The 26550-nt window shown below is 33.8% G+C and overlaps 1 protein-coding gene and 1 long non-coding RNA gene across 2 annotated transcripts; one reads left to right on the top strand and one right to left on the bottom strand.

Moving 5' to 3' along the window:
• Positions 1-6323: 6323 nt before the first annotated feature.
• LOC133183193 (uncharacterized) lies at positions 6324-7040 on the bottom strand. Its single transcript, XM_061318143.1, has 2 exons — positions 6815-7040; positions 6324-6600 (listed from the first exon to the last, which is right to left on the bottom strand). The coding sequence occupies exons 1-2, from the start codon at positions 6951-6953 to the stop codon at positions 6413-6415; spliced, it is 327 nt and encodes a 108-aa protein (XP_061174127.1). The 5' UTR covers positions 6954-7040; the 3' UTR covers positions 6324-6412.
• Positions 7041-16526: 9486 nt separating this feature from the next.
• Positions 16527-17266, top strand: LOC133183192 (uncharacterized). The gene is made up of 3 exons (XR_009720603.1): positions 16527-16610; positions 16845-16917; positions 17168-17266. It is a non-coding gene; the product is annotated as an uncharacterized LOC133183192 (long non-coding RNA).
• The last annotated feature ends 9284 nt before the right edge of the window (positions 17267-26550 follow it).

The following is a 26550-nucleotide window of genomic DNA, read 5'->3' as shown; positions in this document are numbered from 1 at the left end:
ACAAATATATTTTAAAAATAAATTAATGACCAAAACGGTTTGTTTAAGGAATAACCCTCTTTTTTTTAGGGGTGATGAATCGTTTGTAGCACATAGTAATTATTGTTTCAACTCCTTTGTCTTTAAAACAAAATCTGTTGGGTCTGATTGGTATAATACCTAATAGATCCCCCAAAACAATAGAGAAGCTAAGGTAGTTTGTGAGTTTGAGTTTTTCCTTATTTTCTTTCCAAAGAAATTTTGAGGAAAAAATATTCATGAACCAGAACGTCCTAGTACATGTTAAACAAATCAAGATTTTCCATATACACTATCAAAACTTCGGTTGCATTGCATTCAAATTGCACGCATATTCTGCAGTATTACAATCTCGCCATTGATTAAAAAGAGGGCACTGGGTGCACTAGACGGAAAGTCCGGATGTAGACTAGGTATTAAGGTGCAAGTTTAAGATTTTGCAACTGATTCCCTTTTCATCATCAAAGTTCGCAAAAGAGCATTCAGAATGGTGATACATCTGAGATTTCTTATCAGTTTGCAATATGATTTACGAGTTCAAACACTTCAATAAAGCGATGATGACATAGTTTGGCTATCGAATGCTTATCAGTATTAACACGTGGAATATTCACTGTAATACCCTCATTCTTTATGTGACAAATCAAAGAACCTGATACACAGAAATTATATATATATATTAATGTATTAACATAAACCAAATTCCAGTCAAACTAATACTATACTGCTGTTTATTTCATACCTGGGGATAAAACGTGAGATTTTTCTCGGTACTTGTTTGTTCTTAGAGGAACAAATTGGCTCCTTCCGTCGAGCCACATGAAGGTACACAAACCTGTCGAGAGAAGACTTTCTCCGTAAATGAACATGGGTGTGTTCTAAATTTAAAAAGCTTTGTGCTAAAGGTAGTAGGCTACCAGACAATTTTATTTTACGTTATTGTACTTTTACATGTATTGAAGTAAATCGGGTTGCAAGCTGGAATTAAACCTATTTATTATTTAATTTTATGGGGTAACCTTATTTAAAGCCTCGATGAATACCTATAGCATCCAGTATGCAATACAGGAAATATAACCACCCACCCCTTTCCTAAAAATAGCTCTTGCTGGTTTTCTCTATAATTTTTACAGTTAATTATTAATTTACAATTAGAACCCCACCCTGTCCTTTTTTCTTAAAAACTTGCATTTATCATTCCATTGAATGAAATTTAATGAAATGTAACGATGGATTATGCATTCGAAATACTTACTTTACTATATCAGTAAATTGATGATTCATTATTAATATGTTAATCTTTCAGAATAAATGAACTTTTTAAAATGTTCATTTGCATTTTTTGTTATTGCTAAGTTATATCATAGAATAGACAAGTCTTCGCTTTACAACAAGTAGAGGCATGTTTGTCACACACAGTTCTAAATGTACCCGTCTCTACGGCTTCAACACTTAATGTCTATTGCTCAACGTCTATGTGACAAAAAAAAAAGGTCAGAAATTTACCGGCAAGCTATAAAATATCCTTAACATTTTGTGTTATCTGAAAAGTTTTCGTTTTTATCAATCTGCTTTAAAAGTTATATTTTTAAACATTTTCAAAATAATTTGCAGACACAGGTGGAGTTTAAACGATGCAGTTTACAGTTTCATTCTATAAATTACATTCATTTACAATAACATTGATTCTAAAATCCTTCAGAGCTAAGATTTTAGTGGAATTACTTGTAAACATCTATACGAGGGTGAACAAGTCATTTCTTCATAAGATATAAACATATATCAAGAGTCCTGCCATTTGTACTTAACCATTAGCAAAACTTCTGGCCACTATGCCGTCCTGTCCGACAATTTACTTTGCTAAATGAAATCTATAGTCTTCTTTGAGATTTTTAAAAGAAAATTAGGTAGGAAGGAGAGGACAGTACCCAAAACACAAATCCAAAATCTTAATAGAAGCCAACGTTTCATTTCTTAATAAATAATAGTGCACTCTAAAATCCACTTAAATACCTGTGGCTTAGGAAACACGTGTGCTGTTCAGATAATTTCATTTTGATTAAACTGAATGTTTTTTATATTAAGCTAATTTTTAATCGTCCTCTTAGTGTAAGCTGAGAGAAATCAATAACTTATTTGTGTGATTTTCACACTTTACTAAGAAGAATAAGAATTTTGTATGTTTCTGAACAGAGTATAAATTCTTCAACATCAGGATAATGACTTTTTATTTTAGATATCTAATCGGAACTGTACTTCTTGAGTCTGGGATTTTACGTCATGGTTGCATATATATTATCGGTCAAATGTTAAAAATCTTTATTTATGAATAACATATTAAATATCGACATACCATTCTTTCAAAATGACCAAAAAAAAAAACAAAAAAACAGGCTATTGTAGAAAACAAGAAAAGTGTGTCATATCATTTCTAGCAATGCTAGTTCTAAGTTGTTGGGTTTTTTTTTTTTAAGAACTTTGCCCAATCCTATTGTATTTATTTATTACAATAAAATATGTTCAATTCTAAAAATGTACTTTGGTTTTTAAAAGCAACTAGAGCTATTACTAGTGATGAATATGTTTTAATCGAATTACTACACCAAGAAAGTGTTTCTCTGTATGAAAGGAATCATGAAGCTACTAGAATTTAAACTGAAAAGTATTTCACATACTATGATAGAAAGAAAAAAAAAGACCATAAAAAAACATAACCGCATAAAATTATTTTCTAGTGATTTCATGTGGAACGTTGGGCTCAATTAATACATTTTAAATTTGTTTCATTTACAGTCAGCCTTGTCAGATTCTTTACAAAAATCAGCAGGGTGCATCGACAATTTATCTGAAGACCCAAGTGCACCAGTAAAATATTTCTTGTAGTCTGAATGCAGAAGATGTGCATAAACCAATATAGTTTAATCTTAAAAAACAAGAATATTCGGCACTAAATTGAGGAAGATTTATATACATCGATAAAATCAAGACGTGCCTATTCAAATCTCTATCTTACGAGCGCCTTCGATTAAAGCAGCTAGCTTGCTTGCAAAATTTTGTCCCAGTTATTACAATGCCCTCCTCTTCTCTCTTTCACACACACATAAGCACAAAAGAGAAGTAATATATTTAAAAATATATATAATTACGTTTGTTGAATAACATCTTCCTTATAGAGGGTTTACGAAACATAATTCGTCATATCGTAATTGAAAATTTAAATGTTTCTATGACTGTTAAAATATACTATATAATGTTATTGTTACAGGTTATAAATATCGTTGATTCAGTAACATAACCTAGGTCTTATATCATGAACGCGCAGATTTATCTGTTTCATAACCATTACTCTCTTACATTTCAGTAACTCGAATACTATTTACTAAAACTTTACTTCCAAAAAGTTAAACTGTACGAAAAGTGTTTGAAATATGAAATAAAATGACTAAGAAAATTAGTAGTGTTGATTTTCACATTATGCAATAATTTACGCTTTTGACAGAGTCTTTATCCCTCCCCCCTCCTTTGCTTATCAGTGCTAACCTCTAATAATTTGGAGAAGTTACCAAACATTCCTTAAATCCCCTTTCTTTCTTAACCTTTGAATTGATTGTTTCACTTTTGAAATCCTCGAAAAGAATCGTTTTCCTTGAGATAATGATTCGTCATTGTTTTCACTTTTGATGATGATTTCAATTTTCCAGATACCTTGATATTTGTGTTCACTATTTAAATATTCTTTGATTAAGTATGGTGCCTCATTTCAGATGAAGACGCCTGATCTACTTAAGGCCACTTGTATATATTTAGATAAACCGTAATGATGGAAAATGAAAGACCCTAGGAACTTTCTCTAAGCGGTTTGTAATATATCATCATAACAAACGCTTTTTTCACTTGCTACAAATCACTTACAAATGAAACAAAAAAGTTAAAATAAAATAGTAGATGTTTTACTTTCTGTGAAAATGATCCCCGGGTCATTTTTTACCTTGAAAGTACACCCGAAGCCTTTGAATTCTGAATGTGATTCGTTTTCCAACACGGAAGAAAAAAAATTAGAATTCTATTTCAAATACTCATCCTTATTGGCCGCAGGCGAATTTTGACCATACAAGTCAGAAACGTGAGGAATACACTTTGTAGAAATTTCTAATCTTCTGTCTCAATTTTTAACATAAGAAAATCACCCGGAGTCATCTTTCAATTGGGCCAGTATCTTATGAAATCAATATTACGACTAGTGCACAATTAAATTTGCACTTATTTTGACGAACGTTTTTTTATCAATATTTGTAAAAACTGCATTAACACTTAAATTTTTACTTGTATGTTGACATGGATATTATTATTATTCTTCAAATAATGCTTCAATATCGACCGAATTTAAATCATCTATAGAATTTCTGTGTCTTGACGAGCTTTCCTGCTTATGAATACACTATTCTTTAATTAATGCTTTTGAGAGAGAGAGTGAGAGAGAGATAGAATCAACATTTTAAAAGAGTAATCCTAAAGGAATTTGAAAACTCATATATTAAAATTACGACAAATATTTATACTATCCTGTGTTCATATCAAAATATAAAAATTGAACCCTCCAAACGTGACTATAGATTTACTGTACAAAAGATGCACAAATCATTCATCTGATGAGGATTTAAGACTGAAGTGTAACTCTGCTTTAACATCTTCTCCACCATCTGAGTCTACACGGTCGTGGACGTCGGCCATTGGTGTTGTGGAGTCCTCCGCGTCTGGATTTGGTTGTTATTCGGACACTTCTCCTTCGTCTTCGGCTGAAACTGTTCATTCTTCCGAGTATGGATGTTTCGTATTTGATAGCACCTTCACTCAGACTCATCGACCCCACTGCCACTGAAAGCAGTCTACATATGATTTATTTCAGGATTAAAAGCATTTTGCAGAACTACTACAGTTGAACATAGAAAAACACAAGAAAATACTGTTTATGAAATCGTTGAAGAATCTATCGTTCTACATGATTTTTTTCCCAAAATATTTTGGCCTATAACGTATAAAATCAAAAATAAATATGTATAAATACAAATAAAGAATATGGTTGGTACACTTACAAACTCTCTCTCCTGCATTTTGAAGAGCGACTCGATTTAAGTGATGCCCAGATGATGTCCACAGATTGGTGGAGAGACATAGTCCACATAACAGGGATATCAACAAAAAACAAAGTAGTTTCCTCTGCATATCTACATACGTATTGTGTTGGTCAACATGGATTGAAACTGCCGACTGCTATGAAGTAAAACTTTTGTTCAGGATCACCACGGGTTTAGCTCTTTCAATATCTAGATAACTTCTATAACATATCCATCTTACAAGGTTATCTGGTTGTTTACCCAAATTTTTATCATCTAGTATGGCTTAGTCCTGTTTATTTACATTTATGTTTACACATAGATACTAACTATAACAAAACTATTTCTATGATTTATCTGAAAAATAAAAGCCTTAGAAAGCCCCGTTCACATGCGCTCATTTAATTAGATGTATGCAAATTTTACTCTTGGTGTGTAAATGCAAATTTTGCGATCTGCGTTCACATGCACTCTCAAGCTATATGTAAATCAGTATGAAGTTGGTATTTTCAAAGTGTTTGAAAACACTTGTTTGGGCTTTGTAGTTGCTCTTCAGTTGCTACTAGAAATAATAATTGGACTTAAATAATACAACAGATTGTCTCTGTTCTTTCTAATATAAAAAAAGATGCAGTTTTTAATGAAATAAATGATGCTATATTTTCTAGACAATTTCAATATTTCTATTCTTGTGTAAATTTTCCTACGCGTTCACATGACTGAAAAATTCACCAGGAGTTTTACTTATACTGCACCTAGTCTGACTAGATGTAAATTTTGCACACTAGGAATAAAAATACTCACTTGCAAATCTTGCTTACTCCTCGTGCACGTGCGCTAAAATACACACAGGTGCAAAATTTGCGTTTAAGTAAAATATGCTTATCGTTTGTAAAAGGCGCGTGTGAACGGGTCTTTATATATGTCAGGGAAATTTAGCATTTCGCTGCATCATACTTAATGTCATGAAAAATAAAACATAATTTACATTTCACATTATTTTTACTTATCATTAAATGAATTATTTTTCATTTCACAGAGGTATTTCGTTAGTTGGCACATTAAATGGGGGTAATGAACATGGGATCTTTATGTACACCTCTTTTGCAATACAATGACTCCTAAACACGGTATGTATCACCACATAAACTGGAAGTACATATAAAAAATAAACATTAGTAATGAACCAGGTTCAAGAAAAAGGATTTATTATAGGAAATCTACTGACTTCAAAAACAGAGAAATGTCAGAAAGGCCTCTTGTGTTGTTTGAGTGAGTTCTTAGCATCTCCTCCACCATCTTCGTTTACACGGTCGCTGTCGTCTGCCGTTGGTATTGTACATTCCTCCGCGTCTGGAAGTAATTCTGTTTGGAAGAACTCCTTGCTGTCTGTCGTTTAAAGCATTGAACATGCCTGCTCCTCTGGCCATCATGGGTCTATCTCCATTCAAAGTATCAGTTTCTGTTGCTGCAATAAGCAGAAATGTCTTATTTTATTCACTCTTGATGGAACGGGAAAAAGTTTTCATATGCTAATTAACCTAGATAATTGCTCTTAAAAGAGTGTCTTGTCTATAACAAATACATTCTTCATTTTACATTTCATCCTCTTTCGCCCAAAAATATAGATACAATTGATCATATTTCACAAAATAAGTAGAAATTAATTGTGATATACTTACAAGGATTCCGTCCAGTTCGCCCACGTCCATTCAATATTCGCTCCAGAAACTGTCCTGACGACATTCGCCGATTGATCGAAGATTGACATAGCCCCAGCACCACCAAGACAATGAAAAAGAAAAGTAACTTTTCCTGCATATTTTTCAAGATCAGTTAACATGTATAGAGTGTGTTGAGACAAACTTTTGGAAAATTTTCCAGCTACTCAGGTCAGCCTCTCTAGTTTTATGAATATGATTTGCTATATTTTTATCCCCAAATAAAATCTGATAGCTTATGTGAGCTTATCATCGTTGTTATCAACTTGTTTTTATCATGGTGGAATTGAGTTATGTTTAGAAATGAGCACAGTGTTGATTGAGAGATATCTTTAGAAGTAAAATAACTACACAGACTTAATCACTTTTATATTAGTATGTTGTTATATTGTATATCATAATCATAAAAAGTGTTTAAGTGTTCTGAAGGTTACCAACGTTTACATGCGTCAATCTTAGAAGTGAATCAACTGCTGCTCCGTCAGCAAAAAAAAAAAAAAAAAAAAAAAAAAAAAAAAAAAAAAAAGAAGAAGAAGAAGAAGAAAGAAAGAAAGAAAGAAAGAAAGAAAGAAAAAACACTCGCTCTATCTTTTCAACATCATTCCTGTCTTTTGACTGTATATAATATATGAAATTGAATCTATTTGATAATTGCTATTGTCTTAAAATATATAGAGACTTTATTTAAAAGAAAATCTATATCTATAGTTTATTGAAGTTTTTACGCATCAGTTAAAATTTATTCCTTAAATAATAAACAAACAAACAAGCAAACAAAAAACTCAGCAAAAGCAAACTACAAACTAAAAGAGAGAGAAAAGAAAGCAAATTTAACGTAAACAATTATGTAAAGAGTCTTGAAAAAAATATTTTCACGTGACCAGAAGGTAATTGCAAATAAATACAAATTCTCAACTGTTGTCATTGAACGTACAACAATTGTGAGATTTTCTTTCTTAAATTCGGAATCATTCCCCCACCACAAATTAAAGCCTAGGCGTTTTGATATGATAGATAGCTGCTTTTCAACAAAAACAGAACTCATAAATTTACTTATCTTGTCATTGGTCATTTGCAAATTTATTTTGTTAAAAACGTTCTGATTATACATACAAGTACCCCGAAGTTGATAATAAAAAGATGCTTGAATTATCTATGTAGTTTTTGGAGATCAAACCTTCCAACAATCTGTTGGAATTTCCATGGGTACTAATTGCGCCCCGTATTAGCAGACCTATTTTTGTGTTCATATGAAGCAGAATTTAATACATAAAATAAATAATATCCTTATTTATGTAGTATTATACTCTTATGACCTGCACATGGGGTTTATATCTCCCATTTGATTCAAAAGCATGTTCTACCTACGAATAATTTCTAAAACAAAACAATCTATTGACAAATAAGTTGATGAAACAAGAATATCAATAGTCTCGTTTAAATTCAACATTTCGCAAGTTTCTATGGTCGACACAATGACCTTGTCAGCAAATACAATCTATCGTTAAGTCGAGTGCTGACTGACGTTTTTCATACTAAGTGTTAAGATACTATTAAAGCAATATGAGCTGCATTTTTGATAATTTTATTTTGCTGTTAAAATATGTATAATGATAAATCTGTATGTAATCTAAACCTTTATGATCAATTAGACTGAAATCAAGTATTAATTTTTTTTTCAGAAGAAAGGTTTCTGTACAATGAAATGTATAGATTTATATCAGAAATGAATATTGTACAGGATGACAATAGTGTAATTTTGTTTCAATCAAAGCTTATAAATAGTTCTTCCATCGCAAATATAAACAACAGAAGTTCATAAAAGTTTTTTTTCTGTCATTGAAATAGTTTTAATTACAATATTGCAACAAATTTCCGACATCAAAGTTGCAGCTCATATTGCTTTAAAACACTGATTTGTCTATACGGATTTTTCCGTTTGCCCGATCAAGACAAGGAGCACACGGAAGGTGGGACTGGACAACAGGGATGCTTACTCCTCCCTGGCGGTAGAGTGCTCGATCCGTGATCTGAATATCGTGTGTTCGAATCACGGCCGCTACTGACCTCGATTAAAAAATAGGTATACCAACTGTTCCTTCTCCAAGCGCTCGGTACTTTGAAGTGAAAAATGCCGGTCCTTCGGATGAGACCTTAAAAGCCGATGCCCCATTTCACGGTAGGCGTTGGCACGATAAAGAACCCTCACTGCTCAATGGCCCTCAGTGCCGAGTAAAGGTCTAAATTTGAAGCCCTTCATTGATATATGGTGGCGTCTATGTAAGAGTGAAAAAATCTCGAATGGGACGTAAAACAACATACAATCAATCAATTCCCCCACGGCATTTGATCCCACCTCTGATGTTTTGATGAAAATAATGGTCTCACAATTTGTGTGAAAGATGTTGATCAATACTGTAGCATTTTTGAGAAAAAAAGTCCTCATATTCTGAGCTCTAACAAAGAATGTTTGAAAACACATCTACCATTGTATACTCATAAAGTTTTTTTTTTTCCTTTCGTTTTTCTTTTGTACGAGTTTCCCTTTTTTCGTTTTGTTTTGTTTTTCCATATCATTTTTTTACTTTGTCTTTGTTTATACTGACAATGGATGGATTATAGCTAAAATCTTATTAATACCCATATTTAAGTATATTGATAATTTAATTTGGGTATCAAAACCTATAATTTTACAGACTACCCTTATTAAAAAAATTACTAAGTATATATTTGTAGAAGATTAATTCTAAAAACATAACTATGCCAAATTAAATCGAACAGAACTTAATTGTTTATCCTTTTGTCAGATATATCCTCTTAAATGCGTCTTTGATCTGTTTTGTGAGATTACTGAAAAAGCGAAGAAAAAATTCATACTATTAATTCAAACCAATCTAAAATTTATCAATATTGAAAAGAATTACGGTATTTGAAGGGTTCACGTGTTTGAACTTCATAAATACGTAATAAGAATATTAGGGATCATAACCGTTCTGATCCTAGTCAATATGATAACACATTATCAGCAAAGGTGAAGGATAAGAAAGATTACCCATTAACTCAATTATATCAAGAAAATATTCCTCTCTTACTTGGAGATATATAGATACCAAAATACAAGTCTGCAATGGCATAGATTTAACTTATTTACACAATATAAGCATTGACGACGTTTTTTAAAGTTTATATTACTATTAATAATTGTATTTCTTTCACAGAAATGTTTTTTTTTTAATTCTTTTTCTTTTCTACTGAATCTCATTGCTAAAGTAAGCCTTTTTATCCCTCTGATTTGCGATTTTGACTTAAGTATCACATATTTGTGTTATTGAGAATTGTTCCTTGAATGTCTTGATTTTCCTTCATACTAAAATTTGGTAGGATTTAATAGAAACAAATCTACAGAATATCAAGGTATTTTTTTTTACATGGAATCTGCTGGACCCATTCCAAGTTGAATGAACTCATCATTGGTAACTAACGACTGCTATTGTACTGTATTTCTGTTCAAAGTTAATGACGTGGTTGATAAAAAGTAAGGCACAGTGAATGCTTACCCATACATACTAGCATATATAAATACTGTACAGTTATTATTTTGGTCATCATTAATTCGTTACCTGTTAAATTATTTCAATCCATATGACTGGATAAAGAGATAAAAAGAAAGAAAACACTATAATTCTGTATTATGTAATCTAGTCCTTCTTTCATGTAGCCTACCACTGAATTAACGAAAGAAAAAAATCGATTTTAGAACAATCCACTTAAGAGAAGATTTTCAACTTTCACAAGAATTTCCTACCTTTGATATTTTTTTGCACCCTGTTGGATGTAAATCAAGGTACCATTTACAAAAATTCTCTAATCAATTTACAAATTTTATAATATGGTGCTTTGATTTCGACAGTCAAAAATTGCTTCTAACCCATACATTGATACGCATATGTTACATATTTTAGCAAATGGAAGCTATATTTTCAAATTGAAGTCTGTTTCCCCTTTTGTGCGGAAATTATCTTAGGACATGTACATCAGCAATTGTATGCTTTCCAGGCTTATATATATATATATATAGAGAGAGAGAGAGAGAGAGAGGGACATGCAAGAAGATATTGAATATTAATCAGTTCTAAGAAAAAATGTAATTTTTTATTACGTTGTATGTATTTTTTAAACAGATACATTTGGCTTTTAATCTCGAGGAAGGGTTAAAAAATTGTAAAATCGGAATTCATAAAAAAAATTCAAAATCAAATTAATTGACGTCATTTGAAAGCAGCACATGTTTAAAGGGAATAAAAAATGACATATCAATATATTAAGCAATCTTCTTTTCGCTTAACCTCTTTGACTCTACTCGCCAGGAAAAGTTGTTATAACAGAATATACAGAAGTGAATGATAAGAAAAATATTTCTCTTTCATATGAATAAACTCTCTCTCTCTCTCTCTCTCTCTCTCTCTCTCTCTGATTTATAGGCGAAAGCATGATGTGATATTAAGTATTCTCTTCTCAATAACGTCCTGACACATGATATAATAATTTTAGACGATATGTTATCTGTTGCATGCAGGTTTTCTATTATTTCTTGATATGATAGACTCTTTCCTATTTTTTTAAACATGTGCGTTAATAATCTGAAAGATATAAATTACTTCTAAAGTACGCTTGTTGATAGAGAAAGGTAAAAGGTTATCTCAATATTCAAAAAAGTGAATGCCTCCAACTTTTTTGACAACCCTCGTATTCATATCGTATAAAGATGTTTAACTTATGAATCAATAAGTTTATAACTTATCTAGATACATGTAATGTTTTTATCAATGCAGGTTCTGTCAGTTTGAATTAAATATGCTCCTATCCCGGTTTGTGTGTTGTTGTTTTTTTTTTGTTATTGATTACAATTTGAAAATTACATATTGCATCACATTGGGAATCAATTAAATGGTCCTCTTATTTTAACCATTCTGTGTATCTTTAGATGAAATGTAAAGATAACGAACAGTACTCAAGCTCAAAGGTCCTTTGAAATAATACATATTGGGAGCAGAGGAAATACGGGCCTCTAAAAAATCAGAGGTGGGATCAGGTGTCATGGAGGAATAAGCATCCCCTATCGGCTGTTCAACCCGCCATGGGCTCATTGTCGTGATCGGGCAACGGAAAAATGTTCTACTAATGTAAGTCTCTTTCATTACTCCTCACTTAAATATTTACAGCAGTGAAGGAGAAACTTCAGGAGTACTGTGCAACAAAATATTCGAGAAGTGGTGTAAATTATACATGGATACTTAAAATTCCAAACAACTTTTAGAAAATCTGAAATCACAAAACTTTATCCAAATCAATAGCATAAAATCTTTTCAACTCTGTATACAACAATTCCCCATATTAAATTAAAGTCCAGGCTTTTTGACATCATTGACAGCTGTTTTTTTTTCAATAACAAGAGGCCCAAGGACCTACTTTTAGAGGATCCATAGAGTATAAAATAATCTGAGAGATGAAGCTTTGTTGCCCAAAAGCAAGAGAAACATGATAATCAGTATCAACAAAATAATTAATCTTGTATTCAGTAACAACTCATCAATTAAGTTTTAATTCCCCCTTTATCACTATCAGCATGCAGAAAATAACAAACTATTTGTACTTTTGTACTATTTTTAACCCTATATTATAACCTTTCACACTGGCCTCCCTTGGTCTTTGAAAAACATTTAATAAGATAAGTTATTTTTATCTCATTTTTATTTATCTATTAAGTACAAGTCTACTTGATCATTAAAAACTTTGAAAGTACTTTTTGTATTAGGCCAACTTTTAAATAATGTTTGTTTGCCCTCTTCCGATTCAAGATGAAAAAAATTGGGTCGGTAGGAAGGAGGAAAATTCTTTTTCTCAGAAAATATCAATATCAATGCTGAATTTTCAAAATTTATTTTCTGGAATGCATTAAAAAAATAATTGCTTGCTGGAGGTTTTAAAAAAAGTTTTGAATCAGGCCATTTTTAGCCATTCGGTCTGGAGAGGGCAACCAACCAAATTTTTAAAAATGGCCTTATACAAAAAAAAAATTGCGTAATTTTCTTGTTCTATTAACCTTTCAAATACTTTTTTACTCCGATTAATTATCAAAAGTGACTGTCAAAGGGGAATAACTTCTCTCAGTAGAATAAATAATTAATTGAGCCCTGTCCAGGACCAGAACACTTGACCAAATGGTCCAGATGTTAAAAAATCTGGTAAAAATACCCATGCCTATTAAAACTTTCACTCCGTTTGCCTCCGATATGCCAAGAGGCAGAGAAGAATTTCACAGAAACAATGCATTTTTACTATAAATTCAACATAACCCTACCCTAATACCAGAACCCATGACCCAGGGTCATGAAATTCACAAATCACAAATTTGGAAGAGGTGCCCTCATCATCATAACTATGCACTTAGTTGAAGATTTTCAAAGAATTATCACATTTTCACTACATATATCAATTATTAATAGAATCCCCCTCCCCGAGAAACATCAGAACCCCTGACCCTCGTCGGTCCCCAAGTTTTAAAATTATGTAAGGAGCAACCTCGTTCATCAGAACTATGCACCTTGTTTATCTGCTCAACATTATTGAGCAGACAGGATCATTTAAAGGAATTAATGCTTTTTCACTATATTATTAATACAACCCTACCCTTACACCAGAACATCTGACCAACGGGCCACAAAACTCACAATTCTGGAAGAAACATTCTTGCTCATCATAACTATATACTTAGTTTCTTTGCTTCATAACAAGGAGCTGAAGAGGATACTTTAAAAAATATGATTTTTCACATCATAGTCAATAGATCGAGCCCCCAATTTCACAAGAACCCTCGATTTTGGGGCCGTTAATTTAAAAATTTTAGAAAGGCAACCTTTATTATCATAACCATGTACTTAGTTTGTTTAAATAATACCCGGGAGCGAAGGAGAGGATTTTCAAAGAATTAATACATTTTCACTATATAATCAATAGAGCCCTGTCCTAACACCAGAACACCTGACCTAGGGGAATGAAATTAACAATTTTGGAAGAGACATCCTTGCTTATCATAACTATGTACTTAGTTACTTTTGTTTAATACCCAGGAGCAGAGAAGAAGATTTTCAAAGAACCAATGCATTTCACTATATATTCTCAAGAGCCACGCCCTAACACCAGAACCTATGGCCCAGGGGCCATGAAATTCACAATTTTGGAAGGGGCAGTCTTGCTCAACATAACTATGTACTTTGTTTGTTTATACCCAGGAGCAGGGAAGCTTTTCAAAAAATTAATTCATTTTCCCTATATTATCAATAGAGCCCCGCCCTAACATTAGAACCTCTGACCCAGGAGAAATGAAATTAACAATTTTGGAAGAGGCATCCTTGCTCATCATAACTAAGTACTTAGTTACTTTGTTTAATACCCAGGAGCAGAGAAGAAGATTTTGAAAAAAAAAAATGCATTTTCATTACCCATATCCTCATTAGAACCCCGCCCTAAAACCAAACCCCTGACCCAGGGGGCATTAAATACACAATTTTTTGGAAGAGGCGGTCATGCTCATCATAACTATGTACTTAATTTGTTTGTTTGATATCCGGGATCAGAAAGGAAGATTTTCAAAAAATTCATTTTCACTATATATTATCAATAGAGCCCCGCCCTAACACCAGAACCCCTAGCCAAGGAGTCATGAAATTCACAATTTTAGAAGAGGCTTTCTTGCACATTATAACTATGTACTAAGTTTGTTTGTTTAATACTCAGGAGCAGAGAAAAAGAAAGAATGCACTTTCACTATATAATCAATAGAGCCCCGCCCTAACACCAGAACCCCTGACCCAGGGGCCATGAAATTCACTATTTTGGAAGAGGTCATCTTGCTTATCATAATTATGTACTTAGTTAAATTACTTTGTTTTATACAGAGAAGATGATTTTCAAAGAAAGAACGTACTTTCAATATATAATTAATAAAACCCCGTCCTAACACCAGAACCCCTGACACTCGGGCCATGAAATTCTTTTTATAGAGGACTCAATTCTTATCACAATCATGCCAACAGTTTGACTGCTTGAAGTCCAGGACTAAAGTAGAAGATTTTTAAAGATTGCATTAATTTTGGTGGTTTTAGCCGCACCTCTCAGGACCGCGGGGGGCAGGGACCATGAAATTCACAATTTTTGTTCCCCTTCAATCATAAATTCTATATACCAAAATTGGTTTAATTTGGTTTTGGTGCCGCCGGAGAAGAAGCTAAAAATGTTCAAAAGTTAACGCACGATGGACGTCGCACGACGACAGACAAAAACGAATAGCAATAGTTCACGTTAGTGACTCAGGTGACCTAAAAATGGAAGTCGTAAATTTACTTACCTTGTCATTGGTCATTTGCAAAATTATTTTGTTAAAAAACAGTCTGATTGTACACATAAGTACTCTGAAGTTGATATTAAAAAGATGCTTGACTTTCTGATTGACAATATCTTTGTGGCTCTTCCAACAGTCTGTTGGAATTCCTATGGGTACCAATTGCGCCCTGTTGTTAGCAGACCTATTCTTGTATTCATATGAAGCAGAATTTATTTAGAATCTTATACATGAAAAGAACAGATCTCTTGCTTTGGCCTTCAACTCGACATTTAGATATATCGACGACGCATTATCAATTAACAATAGTGATTTCCATTCATATGTCGACACGTTATATCCCAGTGAACTTGAAATAAAAGATACCACAGAGTCTGACACATCTGTTTCATATTTGGATATTTTACTAGAAAAAGACTTTAATTGTAATCTAACAACAATCTAACAACAAAGCTTAATGATAAACGTGATGACTTTAACTTTTTGATCGTCAACTTTCGTTACTTATGCAGCAATATACCCTTATCACCCGCATATGGGCTTTATATCTCAGTTCATTCGATAGGCAAGAGCATGATCTACGTATGAACAATATGTAGAACGAGGTAATTTAATGATAAACAAGTTGATGAAACAAGAATATCAACAGTCTCGTTTAAAGTCATCAATTCGTAAGTTCTATGGTCGATACAATGACCTTGTCAACAAATATAATCTATCATTAAGTCATACGCTGACTGACATTTTTCATACTTATTGTTAGGCCATTGTTTACACACTGAATTGTCGACGGATTTATCCGTTATTTACCGATCATGTCAAGGAGCAAACAGCGGTGACCGGTCGACAGGGGATGCTCACTCCTCCATGGCACCTGATCCCACGTCTGATGTTTTTGGAGGTCCGTGTTTGCTCTGCTCCCAATTTGTATTGTTTTAATGGACTTTGAATTTGAATACTGTTCGTTATCTCCATAATATCTCATTCATATACTTAAAATCATTATTCATGTATTTTGAGATTTAATTAATTCAGTTAAATGATCGTCATTATTTCTTTAAAGCATTTTATTTCATGAATAAATCCACATGGAGTTATTTACATTAATCTGTGTTTCTTGAGTTATTTATAGATTTATGACATCACAGTGCTCATTAAACCCCTGTCCTGACTATTTATATCTTGTGTGATGTCAGGGACAACTTGGATTTCATTGATTGTCAGATTTCCCTCTCTTTAGTTTTAACTAATTTGTCACTATTGTTTGAGATTTTGGTCTCGTCAGAAGCAGACATCTTGGCATTTCTTTTTTTCATATTGACTAAATTATATGGTTTGACCAAGACAGGACTGAATGTAAGCTTACTTTTACTAATTTTATTATCTCTTAATATTTGTTTATCTGCATAATTCCCAATGTTAATATTTTAATATAAAGTATGAAAGTTCGCTCTGTGTGATTATTTTATGACTATGTAAATATTCTAAGTAATGATTTTCATATATCAGTATATTTTATATTTGTGAGAATGAGTGTAAAGTGCAATACAGTAAAGTTATGTATTATGGTTATGTATTATTCATATACAGATCAGTGAGTAGAGTTCAATCAACTTCACATGTTTTGTATATATTTGGAGTTATGGATCTAAAACACATACAGGTATGACATATCTATATCTTAAATATTGTCTTTAAATATTATTATGGAAGAGTTCAGCATATAATCATATATTCCAGATTTTTTTTATGATTTGCACATAATCATTGATTGAGAAAGATAACTCTAAATGTTTCATCTATGGAGCACAGTTAAAGGGAAATAACTCTTGATTTGACCGTGCAATATGGCAGGTGATCTACATGTATGTATTGTTATTAAATATACTTATGATTGTTTATATATATTTCAGAGCTGTGATAATACTGATATTGAAAATATTTATCAACAAGACAACATATTGTTTGTGTTCACTATCATATTATAAACGAACCCCACTACAGTTTTTGTTATCAAGGTTCTTACATGGACCATAGAATTTGCAAAATGTCGACTGTAATAAAAAGGTGAAGAAAAGGTATCTGTCTTTGTTTCAAATCCATATTTCTACGGTCAGGAGTATATAGCACCCCTCCCCTTCAAATCTTGAAACATTCCCAGCAGTCAACAAGCCAATCATTTCTAACAGGTACAAGCAATTATGGCAACTAAAGGTCTATGATTTCCATAGTGTTGTTTCTCCATTAGGGGCTCATGTAGGGGTTATCGGTATACCGGTATATCGTGATTTTTTTACTGCGTGATACGTATCGTGATACGGAGACTAAAATACCGGTATTTGGTACATAATTATTAATTCCAGAACTTACTAATTTATCATGTTTATTTGTTCAAACTATTAAATAGAAATTACAGAAAGTATAAAAAATGTTGAAAAAAGTTAAACTACGGCATCCAAACATGCTTTATATTACATAAGATAAAAATGGAAAAAAGTAAAGTTATATTTTTGCAGTGTATTTGTAAGAAAAATTATGGAAATTCATTTGATAATGAAGTAAAAATTCCTGATAAAAATATCCCGATTTTATCGCGATATTTTTGGAAAAAATCGTGATATATCACGATACGAAATTTTTTGGCGATACCCATCCCTAGGCTCATGTTAATGAAAATTTAAAAGATATGATATAGAATATTAATGTTAATGGAGTAAATTGTTCATTAAAGAACCAGCTTCAGAGGTTTAACATCAGGTCGTATTTCAGGAGGGCTCATTTCAAATCGAACCCAAACATAAGGAAAAAAAATAAAATATTTCACAGTGGAAGGAAGCAATTTCGATATTTGCATCAGTTTATTGCATCAAACACCCAGCAAATGTTATGGGTTTGTTTCATTACATTGCCGCCATCAGAAAAGCATCAGAGAGTCACCTAAGGTTGGAGGGAAAATTATGTTAAATTTAGACTTAAAAAGATTGATTGATTGATTGTATGTTGTTTAACGTCCCTTTCGAGAATTTTTCACTCATATGGAGACGCCACCATTTGCCGGTGGAGAGCTGCAAATTTTGTCCTATACTCGGCACTTACGGCCATTGAGCAGTGAGGGATCTTTTTCGTGCCAGCACCTACTGCGACACGGGACCTCGGTTTATACGGTCTCATCCGAAGGACCGGTCTCCACGTCCCACAGTGGGATTCGAACCCGCGACGTAAGGATCAACTCCTTACTTCGCGACTCTAGAGCAGACGCTCTAACCACTGCGCCACGCGGGCGACTGACTTAAAAAGACTATTGAGTCTTCCTTGAATTAGGGTTCTGTGAATGCAAAAGTGTGTCTTTTTATAGAGATGTCAAATCGGTCAATTTATGATAATCGGTTACTCGGACGTTTTTCCGATCGAGTACCCGGGTATTCGGTAAAAATGTAAATACAGGTATGTTAATTTTGTTGAGCCCCGTTAAGCTCTGTTAAATCTCAAAGCTGTTTTTATCAAGTTATAAATGTATTTAAACATCAAGTCCAACAGAATTGATTTTTTGGTACAAAATTTATTTAAAATAAACACAAAAGACACAAATAATACATCAATAATTACAAATGGTTTACAGTTCTTGTTTCGGATCTATTTCATCAATACAAAAGGAGGACAAGCTGTTACGCAGGTTTGTGATGATTAAACTAAAGAGAAGGAACGAACGTTGTTGGGATCGCTAGTCCAATATTATTTCATTTGTTGGTTGTTTCCATCGTATACACTAAACTTTCTACGCAAACTGACTTTCAACATTATTTGAATCCTTAGTTATTTCTTAACTTTTCTTCACTATTGAAGTGGGTAGCGCCATTTCTATGCATGTCCGATTTCGCTGCCGTATATTTACTAAATAATTAAAAAAATGTTTTCAAGATAATGGACATACTTAAACGATGTTCACTGAAAACAATCATTGAAGCCATCCAAAAATTAAGGACCACGACAGGTGCGAACAGTTGTGTACCAGGTGATTGGTCACTAAGTACTGTATATACACAGCCACAGGCGATAACGGGTGTTTTACAGGTGTAGATGACGACAAGCTAATTACCGTATACATATTTAAGTTATCTTTTGATATGTTTTTGATAAAAATATGTACTTTGAAATAAGAAAAAATACACATCCGAGTAACCGAGTACCATTTTTAGTATTCGATACTCGGACGTTCGATATCCCTACAATTATACAGCCAGTTAATCAAATGTCAACCTACAAAAAATAGTTTAAATGCCATTCATACAATTTTCAATGTATTTGTAAAAAAAAAAAAAACCTCATTGCAAGTATTTATACCTTTACGTACAATGTTATGGGGCTCCTCCTTCAATGAATTGTAGTTTTGGCCACAGCACTGTCAGAACCCAACCTAATCTCCCTGCCCAAAAAGCCCACAACAGGCCTATATTCCCAGATTCTTTTTCAGAGATTCATGTAATTTATTCAATAGATAATGGGACCTGGATAATACACTTGTAAAAGTTAACAACCTCCTCATGCACTCCTTCATCTTTTATCACATTTATTAGTTAATTGTTTTAGAAAAGGATTTTCATTACAATACCAAGGATGTAGAAAAAATGTATAATACAAGAATATGAAGTCTGCTTCAGATCAGAGTGCAGAGAAAATAGAGAAAGAAATTCTTTAAGTTGTTTGATTAGGTCCTTTTCCTTCTAACCAATCACAAATTTACGTTGTAATCGTGTAGGGTTATTACCAAAGAAACGGGGAGGGTGGCACATGATAACTAATTTATCATATTCACTTGGCGAAAGTGTCAATGATTACATTGATCAGCGAGATTGGTCAGTTACATGTAAATATGCATCATTTGAGAAAGCTTTAAATATTCTTCAGCAGAAAGGTCAGGGAGCCCTTATGGAAAAATGGATATTTCTAGTGCATTTAGGCTTTTTTCCATTGCTCCACAAGATTTTTGTTTTCTAGGTTTAAAGTTTCAAGATTCTTATTACACTGACAAGTGTCTTCCTGATCTGTCTCATTTTCGTTATTTAAAAAAAAAACTTTTCTACGCTGATAATTGGAACAAAGGTCAAGACTAGATGGTATTTTGCATCATTAGGATGATTTTTGTTCATTGGCTATCGAAAAACAGAAGGACCTTGTACTAGGTTGTCATTTTTAGGATTTGATATTGATTCATTATCTAGAACAGATTTCGTTCCACAGAAAAAAGCATCTAAATTGTTAGAGAAAACTGAGTTTGTATTAGGAGAAGGAGAAAGTAACAAAAAAGAAAATGAAATGACTTTTAGGTTCACCGGCCTTTGTAGAGAAAGCCCTTTCTGCTGACAGGGTAGTTTGTCGTAGGATGTATGGGGCACTGGTAGGTGTACGCAAGTCTTTTCATCTCATTAGAGACGATCTTGAAATATGGGTAGAGTTCCTGACTAAATATAATGGTTTTTCTTCCTTTCTATCGTCCAGTTGGCTGGATGTTTTACACAGATAGTTCTAGGGCTCATGACTGTGGGATATTATATCGGGATAAATGGAGTTTCTTGGGTTAGCAAGAGAATTGGTCGTCGGAGATAAGGAAGGCATTGCTTTTGGTAGAATTTATACCAATATTATTTGGTATCTATATTTTGGGGGAAGAGCTGGGCTCTCGATAACTTTTGCTTCATGTAGATAACATGTCGCTTGTTCATAAGACATAAAAAAGATGTGATTTTGTTGAGGGCATTAGTATTATACACACTGCATCGCCATATTCCTGTTCAATTGTCAACATAAATAGTAAGGAACAGGTCCGTAGGAAGCAATGTCAGGGGGTATGGGTGGGGGGACAACCCAACATTTTCAATTGGGGGCACTACCACAAATTCAAAATTTCCTTGACAAGCAAAAAAAAGGTCATCAGATATTATTGAGGGGGCACAAGCAAATAGTAGCTAAGTTTTCTATAGTATTCTATATATCGGAAAATTATGGAGGGCACGTCCACCGCCCCCCCCCCTCGGTTCCTACGGCTATGAGGCAGATACAATTTACCTTTTGCAGGGTTGGCGGTTTTGTCAGCTAGCATCTGGGGCACAACAATATCCTGGTCAAGTTCCTACACAATTTTGGGACATTATCAGGCAACTGTAGATTCCCTTCTTGATATGCTAGCCTTTCAGTAAATACAAGCAAAGTTTATAAGCAGGGCTTGCAAGCGTTTTCCAATTTCTGGTCACAGACATTATTTGAGCAAGTATGGCCGCCCCTCTAGATCATATTATTAATTTCATTGCATACATGTCTGAAAACAGCTGTTCATTTTCTATTGTGAAATCTTACTTGGCAGGTACAGGTATATGTTTTGCAATAAATGTAAACAGAGGGTTTATTCCGATATATATTCCTTTTAGTTAGGAAATTGTTGGCGGGATACAAAAGATCGAAGTAGTAACTGATATCAGAAGACCTACATAACACTTCAGCTGTTACAAAGTACACGGCTTATGTTGCCACATTTTCTTCGTATGAATCCAAATTGCTAAAGTCAGCCTTTGTACTAGCATTTTTTGCTTTGTTTAGTTTTTGTTTACTTGTTGTTTAATGGCCCTCTCGAGAATTTTTCACTCATATGGAGTCGCCACCACTTGCCGGTGGAGAGCTGCAAATTTTGACCTATGCTCGGCACTCGGGGCCATTGAGCAGTGAGGGATCTTTTTCGTGCCAGCATCCACTTTTTCGTGCCAGGTCCACACGGGACCTCGGTTTATACGGTCTCATCCGAAGGACCGGTCTCACAGTGGGATTCGAACCCGCAACGTAAGGATTAACTCCTTAATCCCCGACTCTAGAGCAGACGCTCTACCACTGCGCCACGCGGGAGACTGCTTTATTCAGAGTTAGCAAGGTAATAGCGTTGGCGGAAGACTGTATTCATATTTTGGAATCAAAAATTTTTCTGCATATTTAAAAGCTCCAAAACTGATCAATAAGACATAGGAATGTCCGTAAGAATAAATAAGTACCAGGATTCTGCTATTTTACATTGACTTTGTTTGTAAGGCTCATTATTTTGTATTTTAGAGGAACTGGGATTTAATTCAACAAGTGGCAATCCAACATATACCTATAGCTCCCTTTCTAAGGAGGAATTTCTTCTAAATCATATGTCAGTTTTGAATATTTTTTAATATTCCCAACAACCAACATGAATTTGAATTACCATATCTATATTGGATGCCGAAACTTCATAAAAATCCCTACAAACAAAGATACATAGCGGGTTCCAGTAAATGTTCTTCCAAGCCTCTTTCTTTACTCCTCACTAAAATATTTACAGCAGTGAAGGAGGAACTTCAGAAGTACTGTGCAACAATATATTTGAGAAGTGGTGTAAATCAGATGTGGATACTTAAAAATTCCAAGGAACTTTTGGAAAATTTGAAAATCACAAATTTTACCAAAATCAACAACAGAAAAACTTACGACTTTTCAACTTTATATACAACCATTCCCCACGATAAAACAAAGTCCAGGCTTTTTGATATCATTGACAGCTGCTTTTTCAATAAAAATGGAACTCGTAAATTTACTTACCTTGTCATTGGTCATTTGCAAAATTATTTTGTTAAAAAACATTCTGACTGTACACACAAGTACTGAAGTTAACATTAAAAAGATGCTTGAGTTTCTGATTGATAATATCGATGGGGTTTTTGAAGACCAGGTCTTCCAACTATCTATTGGAATTCCCATCATTGACAACTGCTTTTTCAATAAAAATGGTACTCGTAAATTTACTTACCTTGTCATTGGTCATTTGCAAAATTATTTTGTTAAAAAGCATTCTGATTGTACACATAAGTACCCTGGAGTTAATATTAAAAAGATGCTTGAGTTTCTGATTGACAATATCTATGTGGTTTTTGGAGACCAGGTCTTCCAACTATCTATTGGAATTTCCATGGGTACCAATTGCGCCCGGTTATTAGCAGACCTATTTTTGTATTCATATGAAGCAGAATATGTTCAAGATCTTGAACGTGAAAAGAAGAAAACGCTTGTTGTGGCCTTCAACTCGACATTTAGATATATCGACGACACATTGTCAATTAACAATGGTTATTTCCATTCGTATTCGATACGATATATCCCAGTGAGCTTGAAATAAAAGATACCACAGAGTCTGACACGGGTATTTTATTAGAAAAAGACTTTAATGGTGATCTCACAATAAAGCTTTATGGTAAACATGATTACTTTAACTTTTCAATCGCCAACCTCCCTTACTTATGCAGCAATATACCTTCATCACCTGCATACGGGGTTTATATCTCTCAGTTGATTCGATACACAAGAGCATGCTCTTCGTATGAACAATTTCTAAAACGAGGTAAGTTATGACACACAAGTTGATGAAACAAGAATATAGGCAGTCTCGTTTAAAGTCATCACTGCTCAATGGCCCTGAGTGCCGAGAATAGGTCAAAATAAATTTATGAGTGAAAAATTCTCGAATGGGACGTTAAACAACATACAATCAATCAGTCATTGGTTTGGAATTAAAATGAACTAAGAGTGGCCTGTCCTGTGTTTTTGTCGCATTTTTTGAAAACTTTGTAAAGTAGAGAATGAAATATATGAAGAAAACGAACAGTACTCAAGCTCAAAAGTCCATTACACAATACAAAATAGGAGCAGAGGAAACACGGACCTCCAAACATCAGAGGTGGGATCAGGTGCCATGGAGGAGTGAGCATTCCCTGCCGACCGGTCACATCCGCCGTGTGCTCTTTGTCATGATCGAGTAATAACGGAAAAATACGTCGACAATTCAGTGTGTAAAGAATGGCCTAACAATTAGTATGAAAAACATCAGTCAGCATTTGGCTCAATGATAAATTGCAATTGCTGACAAGGTCATTATCCCCTCGCGCAACTAGTTGCGGAGGGGATATAGCATCGCTACTGTGCGTATGTGTGTGTGTTAGTGTGTCCGTTACAGCTTGTGGGCAAGATTTAAAGAGAACCTTTGGACTATCGATCAATTCTCAGCTTCGACATACTTATGTGGCATTGTAAAAGGACGAACCCTATTCATTTTCAAATTAATCGGTAAAATATTTCTTAAAATATCGCGATTTTACTACCCTAAAACCCTGAAATTTTATGTACGACTTGACAATACTGGCTTCCGCTTAATCAACCTGGAAAATTCGGTTCGCTTAAGAGTTCAGTAAGTTCTACTTTGTATTTACGTATTGTCATATTATTGTGCGTATCTTGAGACAGTCTGTATAAACTACATGTAAAAGTGTCATCTCTGACGCTGAGTAATTGAAATGATTTGATGAACGTCGCGGTTTCATGACCAAATTTCCACAGGTGTCTGTTTACAACATGGAATTTATTCTTGAGGCGCATGTAATTCCCGAAAGCTATAAAGACATTTCACAAGTTTCAGTGACCTCTCAACACCGGTATATTTTCATTTTTTATTACGAAGAAATATTGCTTCCGCGGGTATTCTCAGATTTTATGCATATTGCATACAACTTTGACATTTACATAGGTAGGTAAATTACTGAAACTTAGAGCATACGTGATATGTTTCTGCTAGGAATAAGGGAAACTGCCCACTTACGTATGCATGTTATTCCCCCCTCCCCCACGATTTTATGCACTTTGATTTAAAAATGCCCCCACCCCACCCCAAGATAATTTTGTTAAAATTGTGCTGCAATATATTTTATTTTCTTTACCTTTAAATATTTTAAACCTAAATAGTTGATTGTATCTTCATTAACGTCCCTCTTGAGAATTTACCATTACCAGTGTAGTGCCTGGCGCGAGGGGATGCTCCGCTTAGCGGTGCTCTTGTTGTATCGACCATAGAACTTACGAAATGATGACTTTAAACGAGACAGCTGATATTCTTGTTTCATCAACTTGTTTGTCAATAATTTACCTCGTTTTAGAAATTGTACATACGTAGAGCATGCTCCTGCGTATCGAATCAACTGAGAGATATATACCCCGTATGCAGGTGATGAAGGTATATTGCTGCATAAGTAAGGGAAGTTGACGATTGAAAAGTTAAAGTCATCACGTTTATCATAAAGCTTGGTTGTTAGATTACCATTAACATCTTTTTCAAGTAAAATATCCAAATATGAAACAGATGTGTCAGACTCTGTGGTATCTTTTATCTCAAGTTCACCGGGAGATATCGTATCGGTATAAGAATGGAAATAGCCATTGTTAATTGACAATATGTCGTCGATATATCTAAATGTCGAATTGAAGGCCACAGCAAGTGTTTTCTTCTTTTCACGTATAAGATTTTGGACAAATTCTGCTTCATATGGATACGATAATAACGGGGCGCAATTGGTACCCATGGGAATTCCAATAGATTGTTGGAAGACCTGGTCTCCAAAAACCACATAGATATTGTCAATCAGAAACTCAAGCATCTTTATAATATCAACTTCAGGGTACCTGTGTACACAATCAGAATGTTTTTCTAAGAAAAAAGTTTTGCAAATGACCAATGACAAGGTAAGTATATATTAGACCAAGATAATAAAAGTAATTGAAAAAATTATCATGATTATTTGCATAAATTTTACCAATGTCTTTGAACAGTTTTCCTGGAAAATGATGCAGATACAAAATTCCTCACATTAGAACTACATCTTATGTGGAAAGTTTTATGCCATCAACAGTTAAACAGTGGAATAACTTCCCAGATTATATTAGAAATGATTCTGGAATATCTTCACTCTAGAATCTTTTGAAATCTTATGTTTGTAAAAAAGGCAATGAACTTTTTCATTTTGGAATAAGAAAATGCAACATAATACATTGTCATTAATGCAAGTAATTTGATAGCAGACTTCTGTAATAATTGTTTATCAGAAATGCCAATGCGTGTTCACTGTAATGATACTGTTGAAGATGCTTACCATTACTTTTTTGCAAGTCCAAAATATATATCATCTAAGAGATGTACTTATGGTGTCCCAATAGGGCCATTTGCAAAAGTGTAACTGCGTGTTAGTAACAACGCGATTGCGCGAAGTGACAACGCGCTAACACGTTGTACACAAAGCGACAGTGCGTTGTCACTTTGCAGTAGCGCGTTGTCATAAAAGTGATAACAGCCTGTTAGTAACAAAGCGCCGGTATAAAGTGACGACGCACCAGCACAAAGAGACATTTTACACATTGCGCCGGCGTGATGTCACTTTGCGCTATCGCGCTTTCACTTGCAAAAGTCAGGACT

This window comes from Saccostrea echinata, unplaced genomic scaffold, assembly GCF_033153115.1.
Source record: "Saccostrea echinata isolate AGI-Se365-2 ecotype Australia unplaced genomic scaffold, CSIRO_AGI_Sech_v1 ptg000009l, whole genome shotgun sequence".
NCBI lineage: Eukaryota > Metazoa > Mollusca > Bivalvia > Ostreida > Ostreidae > Saccostrea > Saccostrea echinata.
This window is presented reverse-complemented; position numbering and strand designations above follow the sequence as displayed.

Excerpts from the sequence above, each read along its gene's own strand:
- LOC133183193 (XM_061318143.1), bottom strand. The coding sequence starts at position 6,953 with ATGCAGGAAAAGTTACTTTTCTTTTTCATTGTCTTGGTGGTGCTGGGG. Across the intron at positions 6,601-6,814 it reads GCGAACTGGACGGAATCCTT|CAACAGAAACTGATACTTTG; the intron begins GTAAGTATATCA and ends TGCTTATTGCAG.